At 34.2% G+C, this 12156-nt stretch overlaps 1 protein-coding gene across 3 annotated transcripts in view; it reads left to right on the forward strand.

Moving 5' to 3' along the window:
• PARPBP (PARP1 binding protein) overlaps window positions 1–12156 on the forward strand; it is a 65157-nt gene that overhangs the window by 2498 nt on the left and 50503 nt on the right. For all 3 annotated transcript variants that reach the window (XM_073213722.1, XM_073213721.1, XM_017681338.3), the window contains exons 2-3: window positions 1250–1405; window positions 9401–9634. In XM_073213722.1, coding sequence (XP_073069823.1) covers window positions 1253–1405; window positions 9401–9634 — 387 coding nt within the window. In that variant the 5' untranslated portion in view covers window positions 1250–1252. The remainder of the gene's footprint in view (window positions 1–1249; window positions 1406–9400; window positions 9635–12156) is intronic.

Genomic DNA, 12156 nt, shown 5'->3' on the forward strand with positions numbered 1-12156 from the left:
GGATCACTCATGTGGCGGCAGTTCATCTGGTGTGTTGATTGGGGCTAGAGAGTCTAAGCTGGCCTCTCTCACATGTCTGTGAGTTGGTATTGGCAGCTGGTACACCTTAGTTCTTCTCCATATGGCTTCTCCAGCAGGCTAGCTTGGACTCCTTCATGTGGCAGTCTGAGAGTAGCCAAGAGAGAAAGAGCTGAAGCTGTAAGGCATTGTGTCAGGAGGCCCCCAAGATCACCTCTAGGTTCCAGGATTGGCTAAGAGGACTCAGAGGGCTCATTATATAGTAGTACTTGTGGATATAATTTCTTTTAGCAAAAAGATAGTAGGCAAATCAGTACAGGGAGAAAGTGCATGGGGTGAAGTCCAGGGGAGATCAGGCACATGCTTCCAAAGTCCTCTCCTTGTGGAGTAACCCAGGATGTCCTTAATTCTCCCAGCAACAGGTTGTGACAACACATGCAAACTGTTTATCAGGGAAGCCCTTTAGAGACTCAGTGCCCAGGGTTTTTACTGGAGGCTGAACATGTAGGCATCCTCTATGTTCCACTATTCCAGACTCAGAAGGAAAACATTTTTCAGCATAAAGTATATTGTTTCTACAAACAGTTTAGGTGCAGTGAGCTGCTCTTGCTGGAAATCCTCTTGAAATAGAAGTTCTCAGATGCCAGCCAAGGACTAACCTTGTAAGCAGGTCTTTAAAAGGATAGCAGTCAGGCCTGCTGTATTAACGTTTTTGAAGTCTAGACTCAGAACTGCCATGATGTCATTCTTGCCACATTCTGTGGGTCAACTCAAGTTACAAGGCTGACCCAGAGTCATAAAGGGGGTGGAAAAACAGACCACCTTTTTGGGGGCAATATAGGAGTGGAAGGAAATTGGCTTTTTTTCCCCTTGCAATCTACCACAGATGCTACACCTATCTCAAAAACAAACATTTTCAAAATATAGGATTCATTAGCTATGTCTTTACTTATACGTTTGCAGAATTTGTGTATCAGTTTTGTGTGAATTTTCATATTGAGAGTGAATTTTGTTGTTTCAAAAAAATTGGCTTAAGAAAACTAGAGGAAACTCTGATAGGGCAGAAGTTGTATTATTTTGTTTTCCTAAATTTAATTAAAAACAATCTTACTAAATAGGAAATGACCTCTTGTTTACTTATTTTTCTCTAGCTCTGTATCCTTACATATGTTAAATATTAATTTCCAATTAAACTAAGGCTTTTTAACATTGCATTCTGTCCTACTTTAAGAGGATGGCTGGGCTTAATCAGAAGTCTGTCTTGGATATGATTAAAGAGTTCAGAAGGAATTGGCACACTTTTTGTGACTCTGAGAGAACTACTGTGTGTGGTGCAGACTCCATGCTCTTGGCATTGCAGCTTTCCATGGCAGAAAACAACAAGCAGGTTAGTAGACAGTATTCGGGTTAACTTTTTTTTTAAGTGGATTTTGATTGTTGTGCATTTTAATAACCTTAATTATATTAATTTTTTGGCAAAATATTCCCCCTTATAATATCAGCATACTGTTTTTACAAATGCTCCTGGATGTCTGTTGTCAAAATATTATGATTGGATTTGAAATAATTTGTTTCAAAATTAAGGCTTTTGTATGTATAGTTTAACATAGGACATGCACATTTGGTATTTAAAGTCTTAAGATAAATGTGACTATTATGGTTAAAATTTTTTATTTTAAAGATTTTCTTTCTTTAAAAAGTTGTAGAAAGCACACATAAATAACGTTTACTTAAATGTAATTGTAGTATTTTACGACTAATTTCAGACTCTGTGGTATAGATTAGTTATTCTGAAGCCAGACTACGAATCAGGGCTATTTGGGAGGGCTTTTAAAAACGTCTTGGCTTCTGTACCCCAATCTTGGAAATTGTTTCTCCTAATCTACACCAGGTCCCTGTAAATTGTCTTTTTTTAATCTTTTAATCTTTTTTAATTCTAAAGTGATTCTTGCATAGTTGGCTTGGACCAAACTGATATTTGAAATGAGCTGTATGTAAAGGGTTAAAGGTATTCAGGTGAGAAAAGAATGAATGTAAGCTGCAGTGGCAAGGAAAGGCCTCTTGGATTTCATATAATATACTTAAAGGAAGGGAAGTCTTTTGATGGGAAGGATTTAAAGAAAGGATGAAGGGTAAGGAAAGTCAGTTCAGAAGAAGCATCCATGAGGATCAAAATCTTGATCATTTGAAGATGGTAAGGGACCTTATGACTCGGGAAGAAGAGTTCTGAAGAGCAGAATGGCTTCATTGGGTCTATTGGGCTGGACAGGGAAAACATTCTGATGAATTATTTTAATCTTATATGTTAATAGTTCCCAGAGTTTAAGATTTTATATACTAGTATAATTTCCAAAAATAGTAGAAACTGACAGATTTGACTATTTCTCATGTCAGCAAGTAAGGCCACTGAGGAAAAATAGTTACTAGAGCCATCATTTTGAAAAAAGGAAGTATATTTTAACACCTAAAAATTAAGAATTATGTAATATTAAAACATGAGATAATCTTTGCATGGGTAGTTGGCAGTTTGACATATTTAAAACAATATATATCAAGATAAATTTTGAACATAGAAAAATGTTGGCAAATTCTCTTATGTAGTGTCATTCTTTCAACACATATTTATCAAGTTTTTACTATGTTAGACATTATTCTAAGCATTAGGAATTTAGCACTGAAGGAAATCTCTGCTCTTATGGAATTAATCTGGTGGGGAGAGACAGATAAAACTCTGATAAATAAGATATTTAGTATTTTAGGTCATAATGAATGCTACAGAGAAAAATAAAACGGAGATGCAACAACGGAGTGTGTAGAGTCTGGGGTGGAGGAGTTACTGCAGGAGGCTGGTCAAGAAGACCTCATTTAGAAGTTACCATTTGAGCAAAGATTTGAAAGAGAGGAAGAAGGAACGAGTCCTGGGAATTTTTGTGGGAAGGGACTACCAGGCAACGGGAACAGCAGATGGAAGGGCCTTGGGATGGAAATATTCTGGCATATTTAAGGAACAGCAAGGGGACCAATACAGCTGTTTATATAAATGTTAATTTCTTCCATCTCTGGCTCCCTTCCACAGATGTCTTCAGTCCCTCCTGCCTCCTTTTTTCCCCCTCCCTTCCCTTCCCCTCCCTCTCCTTCCCTTCCTCCATCTCCTTCCCTCCTTCCTTCCTCCTTCCTTCCTTCCTTCCTTCCTTACTTCCTTCCATGTGCCAAGTATTGTGATAAGTGTGGGGGTTAAAATGGTGAGCAAAACCAGATATTACTCCTGCCTAGCTTATTCCCTAGTAAGTGAGGCAGACATTAAGTACAGAATAATTACACGTAAATGCAAAATTATAGCTGTGAGAAAAGGTATATGATGTTTTGAGACCAGGGAGTTGATTAGGTTGGAAAGGTCAAAGCTGAGCTCTCAAAGCAGGAGAAGGGTTAGTGAGGCACAGGAGTCGGGGCAAGATGAAGATGATGGAACAGCATATGCACAGGCCCTGTGGTAGGAGACTGCAGATAGAGCTTGAGAAAATGCTGAGTGTGTGGCGATGGTGGTTTCATGTCCAGTTTGTGTGTTCCTATTTTTTAATCAGTCATTGTTAAAAATCAATTTAAGCTTCCAGAAAAGTTAGAATAGACACCTAACTCCTGTATGACCTTCACTTAGATTCACCAATTAGCATTTTGCCACATATGCATCATTATTGTTTTTCTATTATTGTATGTGTATGTAAATATAAATATATAAGTATTCATATGTATATATTGTATGTATACATAAAGGCATACATATTACTACTCTTTATGAACCATTTGAAAGTAAGTGGCAGATATCCTGAACCTTTATCCCTAAACACTCTTGGTGCTGTACATTCTTTGGGTTTTGACAAATGTATAATGACAGATATCCACCATTGTAGTAGTGTACAGAATAGTTTCACTGCCCTCAAAATCCTCTGTGATCCACCTGTTTATCCTCCCCTTTCCTCAACCCCTGGCAACCACTGTTCTTTTTACTGTCAACAGTTTTGCCTTTTTCAGAGTATCATATAGTTGGCACCATATAGAATGCAATCTTTTCATATTGGCTTATTTCACTTAATGATATGTATTTACGTTTCCTCTGTTTTCATGGTTTGATAGCTCATTTTTTTTTAGCAGTGAATAATATTGTATGGATTATCAGTTTATTTAGCTATTCATCTTGTTTTAGCTTTCTTTCAACCTGTTAATGTGTCCATTTAAAAATTCTAACAGATGACATACATTCTTTCTGCATATTGCTCTTATCATCTGACAGTTGTTTTCAAGACCTTCAGGTACCAATAGAAAAGTTGGTTTTATTTTTTCATTTTAACAGTCATCCTGTTAGGCTGACTGTTAGACATTTTATTCATTGATAGTTTTCATCCATCAAATGATGGGCTGTTTGAAGTTTTTTGGTATTACACACAGCTCTGCATTGGAAGGAGATGTCTGTGCACTGATCAAGAGGTTCTCCCCAGACCCAGCATGTCATGTGATAGGTCATCTTTAATTTGACTTGATACTACCATATTGCTCTTCAACTCTGCTGTTACAATTTACATTTATGTTAACAGGGTAGGAGAGTACCATTCTTATCTCTTTTTCTACATTAGATATTGTCAAACTTCATTAGAAAAGAGAAAAAGTGGTATTTCATTTTCATTTTTCTGATAACCAGAACATTTAAACATCTTTTAAAATGCTTATTTGATCATTAACGTCCTCTTCTTAAGTTGTCTGTTCATATCCTTTGCTTATTTTACTGCTGATTTGATTTTGTCTCTTTCTGACTCTTTGAAGGAGTTCTGTTTGTATTTTAGATAGTGTCTTAGTTATACATTTTGTTGACATCTTCCGGTGTGCTCAATTTTACTCACTTTCACTAAATGTACTTCTCTTACATTGCTTTACCAGTATTCCTATGCCAGGCATATTATATGAACAAGTACTCACTGGACATTTTGCCTTGATGTCCCAGTACTGTCTACACATCAGTTTTTTAAAGTAGATCACATTGTTTGCTCCTTTATACTTCTTATTCATACTTTCTTATTCATAATCTTAGTTTCAGTGGTATTTACCATTATTCACTCATTTACTGAAGCCAGACACCCTAGGGTCATCATAGAATCTCTTTCCTTTGCTCTCCATTGTAATCCATATCCAAGACTCCAGTTTAAATCCTGAGCATTTAAAAAAATCTGTCCTTCTTTAGTAATTTGAAGAAATGGTACTAAGTCAAGTAATAGATTCTGAGGATACTGTGTAAACAGAATAGGCTAGCCAAAGGTTAAACCTTGGTGATCACACACTGGAAAACAAGGAGAGAGAAAAAGTGAGGCTGTTATTAAGAATCATTATTGTATTGTGATTGAGGGCTGTTCTGGAATCCAACAGACCATGTTCGGATCACCTCCTATTGTTTGTTTATTTGTGGTGAATTTTTGAAAAATAAGTATATCAACAAGCTAGGTAGAATATATCCTGAGGAAAATTTAATTCTCTTTGTAAAAATATTGATTTATTGAAATATTCAATCCAAGTCACTTTTTCTTCAGGGAATGCCTATGTAGCATTCACTCAGGGTTTCTTTTTACTTGTTAATTTCCTACTAGCTAATTTACTGAATTCACTGTGAAAGTTCTGGCTCTGGGTGGGAAAGAAGAGGAGAGGTGACTTGCAGCTGAGCTTTTCACAGTTTGTGTATGTGCGTGCACGTGTGCAGTGGAGGTGGTGAGTTCATCACCACCGTTAGTTTTTCCTTCAACTCTCCCTGTGAGTCAGCTCAGTCACCCCCGAGTGCTTAGACTTTCACGTCACTCAGCAACATAAAACAGCATACAACATGTCTGCAGGTATGTTTATTTATTTATTTTCTTAAAGGAATTCTTGTTTTATTTATACATATATGAACTATTTACCTAATTAGAGCATGCAGGTATGTTTATAATCAGCATGTACTAATAAAAGAGTGGAGTCATTTGCCTCTATCCTTCACCTGTATTTTTCATCTGTGTTTGAGCTGTATTAGGTTCTTAATTCTCTGAAGTTTGATAACATGAGTCCCTAATGAATAGTCCCTACAACTGAATTTGATAGTAGAGTTGTTAGTCTGTCTATTGGCATGTTTGTTTTTTTAACTGCTTTAGTGGGGAAAAAGTAAAGATATATTAAATAATCTTTGAATTTTAGGTTTTTGGCATGTTTTCTGATGGGGAAGTTATTTTAGCTTAAATCATATGGTACCTCTAGCAGTTTTATATTGCTGGAAATTTAACATATTATAGATTCATTAAGGACTATTGACTTCATTCAATGTCAAATACCTATGACTTCATTAGGTTGCATAATATTTTAGCCTTTCCATTCTTTGGAATTGACTTCATAGTTTGAATCTGGCAATTACGTTATAAGGCTATTTTTCACTGTTAACATTTGTTAAGAATGTTAACAAATGTTCTGTTGGATGAAACAGATGAAAATATTAATTTTATAACTTCATGGAATGCAGTCACAGCACCTGTGGTTGTCTGTCAGATTTGAAAATGATCTAATAGTGACATAACCAGTAAGAAAAAAACATTTTTGAAGTATTTCATTTATCTACCACCCCATCCCCAACAAACAAATAATTTTACTTTGAATAGAAAAAAGAAAGGCAATCGATATTTTCAATTACCTAATATTTATCAGGTGTTATTTAATCAATGCAATCTCATTTTATAACAAAGGAAACTAACTCAGATTTCAGTATCTTACCCAAGGTTACACAGCCAATTAATGCTCTTAAGTAGATCTGTTATCTTTTCTCTGTTGGTGACAACAAAAATTCTATTTAATTAAAAATATAGAGTTTTCTTAAAATTTTAAATAATTAGAAAAATAACTTTGGTAAAATATACAAAGTATAAGTGCTCTGAAAAAGTGTAACTCTGACTTTTTCTCATTTTATTCTTGTGAAATACAATCCTTATGTCCATCAGAGAATTAAAGCATTGAACATCTTGAACTTCCTTCTTGACATTAGCCAGCTGGCATGTTTTCCTAGAAAAACATTTTCTGATTTGACCACAGACTCTCTGAATCAGTTGTTATTGGTTTGAATAATAGAATATGCTGTCATGGTGGGCACCTGATCATGAAAACTGATATTTGGAGTGCATTTTTATTTGGATTTAAAATGTTTTTACAATCCCAGTATAAACACTGTTAATCTAGTCAAAACCCTTTCTCACAAGATCAAGAGCTTGCATAGTTTTCCTTTTAACTAGTTATAGTCAAGAGAATGAGAATAAATTGTGCATTTACACTAAGATAAATCTTTATTTTTAACATGAAGGATGTTATGCCAAGATAGTTTAGGAATTTTTGAGATAAAACAATTTAGTTTTGAAACTAAATAACTGGATTTACTTAACACATACTATTTGGAAATTTTATGGTGTATAACCTTTGTGGGATGGGAAATAAAGTATACAGTTTTTGGTGTAATGCTGAGAAATGACAAATCTGTCTTAGATTTTGGTTATGGATCCAAAGTTTGAGACTTACTGATTCTTTTTTTTTTTTTTTGTTTATTGAACTAGTTTCATGAAATATAATTACTTTTTATGGTTATGATCTAACGGTCCCTCCTGTATGGACAATAAGAATGGTTTTCTCAGTTGCCTCCATGTGGATAAGTATAGAGTTAATTATTTTAAGGCAGTTTGGACACCTTGTCCTAAATTTGGAGAGTAATTAGAAAATGTGGCTGATTTTTATAAAAGATGCAAATATATAAATTTGAAAGAGTCAGATATATAGAAAATAGTATATTATTTGGTTCTGCTTTATTTCTCTCTCTTATTCTTCCTGGCTAATGATGATATTACAGTTTAGTTCCAGTTAATTACAGTTCTATTTAAATACCCACCCACCTTTAAATGCAATTAATGGAAAGATCTTGGTATCAGCAGAAACTACTAACATATTAAGGGGACTTAACTGTAAGAACAACATAGTACATTTTGTAAAACCACATATGGATACTTCAAAATATTTGTTACTCATGCTTCATTGGAAAGATAGTAAGAACTTTCTGAATTAGGGCTGGTATTTTGGGGAAGGCACCATTATTAATATTTGGGATATTAAGTGGGAGTAGAATGTAATTAGTTTAAAAAACCCCAAACTTCAACATGCGCACTGAGATAATTCATCATGTGGATACTGAAGAAGAGAAAAAAGAACAATTTGCTTGATTAGTAACATCCAAGAACTTAAAGAAAGAAACGTGATTATGACTTTTTTAACACTTGTTTACAGTTTAGTGTGTCCATGAGCAGGAAAGAATCAATTCTTATCTGACCCAAAGTTTTAGCAATGTTATTTTGCTTTCCCTAGAACAGTAGTGATATTCAACATAATTTTTAAAAATTTAAGTTTTATGATTAAAACATACCAGACAAACACTTGGCATGTTATGGCATGAGGGAATTTACTATGGCATTGACAGTTTTGAATAAGAGATTAAAAATATTAACTGAAAGAACTAAGAGAAACTGAATATTAACAAAATCAAATGTTTCCCTATTTGTACACTATTGGTGGGAATGTAAATTAGTGCAGTTACTATGGAAAGCAGTATGGAGATTCTCAAGAAACTAAAAATAGAAATACCATATGACCCAGTAATTCCACTTATGGGAATTTACCCAAAGAAAACAAAATCACTAATGTGAAAAGATATATGCACTCTTATTTATTGTGGCATTATTTACAATAGCCAAAATATAGTAGCAGTCTAAATGTCTATCAATAGAAGAATGGATGATGAAAATGTGGTACACATATATAGTGGAATATTACTCAGCCACAAAAAAGAGTGAAATCTTGCCATTTGTGACAACATGGATGGATCTAGGGAGTATTATACTAAGTGAAGTCAGATAAATACCTTATGATTTTACTTATATGTGAAACCAAAAAAATAAAACAAATCAACAAAAGAAAACAAATACAAACCATGAACATGGCGAATAGACTGGTGGTGGCCACTGGAGGTAGGGAATGGTTGAAATTGGTGATGGAGGAAAATTAGTGAGAATGTTTGATATCTTGATCTGGGTGATGGTTACATGAGTGTATACACATGCCAGAATTCATCAAGTTGTACATTGAGATTTATACGTTTTATTGTATGTACCACATTTATATATGTTTTTAAATTATTCCATTGCTCAACTTGGATGTTCATATCAAATACACAAGAATTCAATGTAGACTTCTCTAAACAAAATTCAGTTTGTACTACCCATCTCAGCTGTGTTCATGAATCTTCTGGCATCCAACTTAATCTTTATATTTTTGGCATTCTTTCTTTCAGCACAGTGGAGAATTTACAGTCTCTCTCAGTGATGTCTTACTGACCTGGAAATACTTACTACATGAGAAACTGAACTTACCAGTCGAAAATATGGGAGTGACTGACCATTATGAGGACATTAGGAGGACTTATGATGCTTTCTTAAAAAATAGTAATATGTTAGATCTGATCGATGTTTATAGAAAATATAGTATTTTGACTTCTAATTGTGAAAGTGATGCCAACATATCCCCTGTAAGTATTTTTATGAGCTATTCTATCCTAAATTATAATTTGGCTAGATTTATTTTTATTTTAAACTATAAGCATTTATAGTAACTTGTAAATACTTTTGCTTTGGGGACCATGTTAAGAATGAAAAATCTAGCTAACTGAAAGCTAGTCATTACTGGAAAGAAATATTGTGTGGTGGTAAATTTTGTTGAACTTTTGTTGCTGTTATCTGGTTGAAATATAAGAATAGCTTCTTATTAGATCAAAAATATTTTAACAAAGAGATTAGCCCCAAATGGATAATTTAAATGATTGCTATGACTGGATTAATAATATCATTTTTCTGAGGTGGGGGGTCAATTTGTGAGGATAGAATGATGCAATATATGTGAGATAATACACTATTCCGTTTTTGCACACATACATATTCATTGCCTATTTTTTTACTCAGTATAAATTTAAAAACGAATGGAGTAGCATCCCTTGCAGTTTGGTTTTATCTACATTAGGATTAATAAACTGTTTTAGAATATAGTTGGGTATATCTAATTTGTTTTAAAGTTGAATACACATGACCAGCAAATTAGAGCTGATGGAGGGATATGACAACAACTTTAATCCCTGAAAATAATAAGTACTCAATGGAAATATAAGGGTATACCTAAACATAAAACTTTCTAGATCTTAAAAAAAAAAATGTAAAAAGTTGTCACAATGTAACAGATGAATTCAGATCCAAATTAGAATCCTGAAGGTCAAGTACAATAAATATTTAAGACACAAAGAAAAAAATACAAAGAAATTATAAGGGAAATGGTAAGAAATTTAGAGATTAGATCTAGTGAATTAAACATACAAATGAGAGGATTTCCACAAGGAGAAGAAGGAACAGATGCAAAGGAGGCCATGATTAAATAAATAATTTGTTATAACTACTTTTGTTATAATAAATATTTCCCTGAATCAGCTGAGTAAGAGTCTCTATGAAGTTCTAGTCTGTATTGAGAAAGGACCTAGGCATATTCTGGTAAAATTCCTGAACTCTTAAGATAAATACAAGTTTTCTGGCAGAAAGAACAAGTTATTTTTAAAAAAACAAAAAATTAAATAGCATGTCCTGAAAGAAGAGGATAGTGACCTAAGAATCTTATCCTCAACCAAGATACTTGTCAGCCAAGTTGAAGGATTTTGTGAAAAAATGCAAAAATTTAAAGAATGTCATCTTGATACCTTACATGAAGAATTTACCTTTCAAAAGACTGTGATACAATGAGATATCACCTCACACCAGTAAGGATTGCCACCATCCAAGAGACAACCAACAACAAATGTTGGGGAGGTTGCAGAGAAAGGGGAACCCTCCTACACTGCTGGTGGAAATGCAAATTAGTTCAACCATTGTGGAAAGCAGTATGGAGGTTCCTCAAAAAACTCAAAATAGAAATACCATTTGACCCAGGAATTCCACTTCTAGGAATTTACCCTAAGAATGCAGCAGCCCAGTTTGAAAAAGACAGATGCACCCTTATGTTTATCGCAGCACTATTTATAATAGCCAAGAAGTGGAAGCAACCAAAGTGTCCATCAATAGATGAATGGATAAAGAAGATGTGGTACATATACACAATGGAATATTACATTATTCAGCCATAAGAAGAAAACAAATCTTACCATTTGCAGCAACATGGATGGAGCTAGAGGGTATTATGCTCAGTGAAATAAGCCAGGTGGAGAAAGACAAGTACCAAATGATTTCACTCATATGTGGAGTATAAGAACAAAGAAAAACTGAAGGAACAAAACAGCAGCAGAATCACAGAACCCAAGAATGGACCAACGGTTACCAAAGGGGAAGGGACTGGGCAGGAGGGGTGGGAAGGGAGGGATGTATAATGTGGGGGAGGCATAGGGAGGGATGTACAACACAGAGAAGATAAGTAGTGAGTCTACAGCATCTTACTATGCTGATGGACAGTGACTGTAATGGGGTTTGTGGGGGGGAACTTGGTGAAGGGGGAGTCTAGTAACCATAATGTTCTTCATGTAATTGTAGATTAATGATAATATAATGAATTAAAAAAAAAAGACTGTGATAATTAAGCAGATGAACTGAAATAGATATCTACCTAGGAGAAGATGTTAGTGAGCAGTAAAACTTATGTGTATGCATTTAAAATAAGGATGGACTGGGAATATGTATGTATGCTAAAATGTAAGGCTTACACTAAGGAAGGTTCTGATACCAGTTTAGGATTCATAATAGAGAAATATGGGTCTGATCTAAATGCAGGGAACATGAAGGTAACCATTAATGCAATGGAAAAATATAGTATATCTTCTGAGGATAAAAATAGAATAGCTACTTATCAAATCAGTAAAGGTATAAATCAGTAGAATTAATGGTGTATCACAGCAAATATATTTTGATTTTTATGCTTAACTCAGAAAGCTTTATGCTATTATCTAGAGCCCTTGTCAAAATTTTAGGAACTTTTTACATTCTTAAAAACCACTTAAGACTACCAAGATTTTTGTATATAGGT

Source organism: Manis javanica, chromosome 10 (genome assembly GCF_040802235.1).
Source record: "Manis javanica isolate MJ-LG chromosome 10, MJ_LKY, whole genome shotgun sequence".
Lineage (NCBI taxonomy): Eukaryota > Metazoa > Chordata > Mammalia > Pholidota > Manidae > Manis > Manis javanica.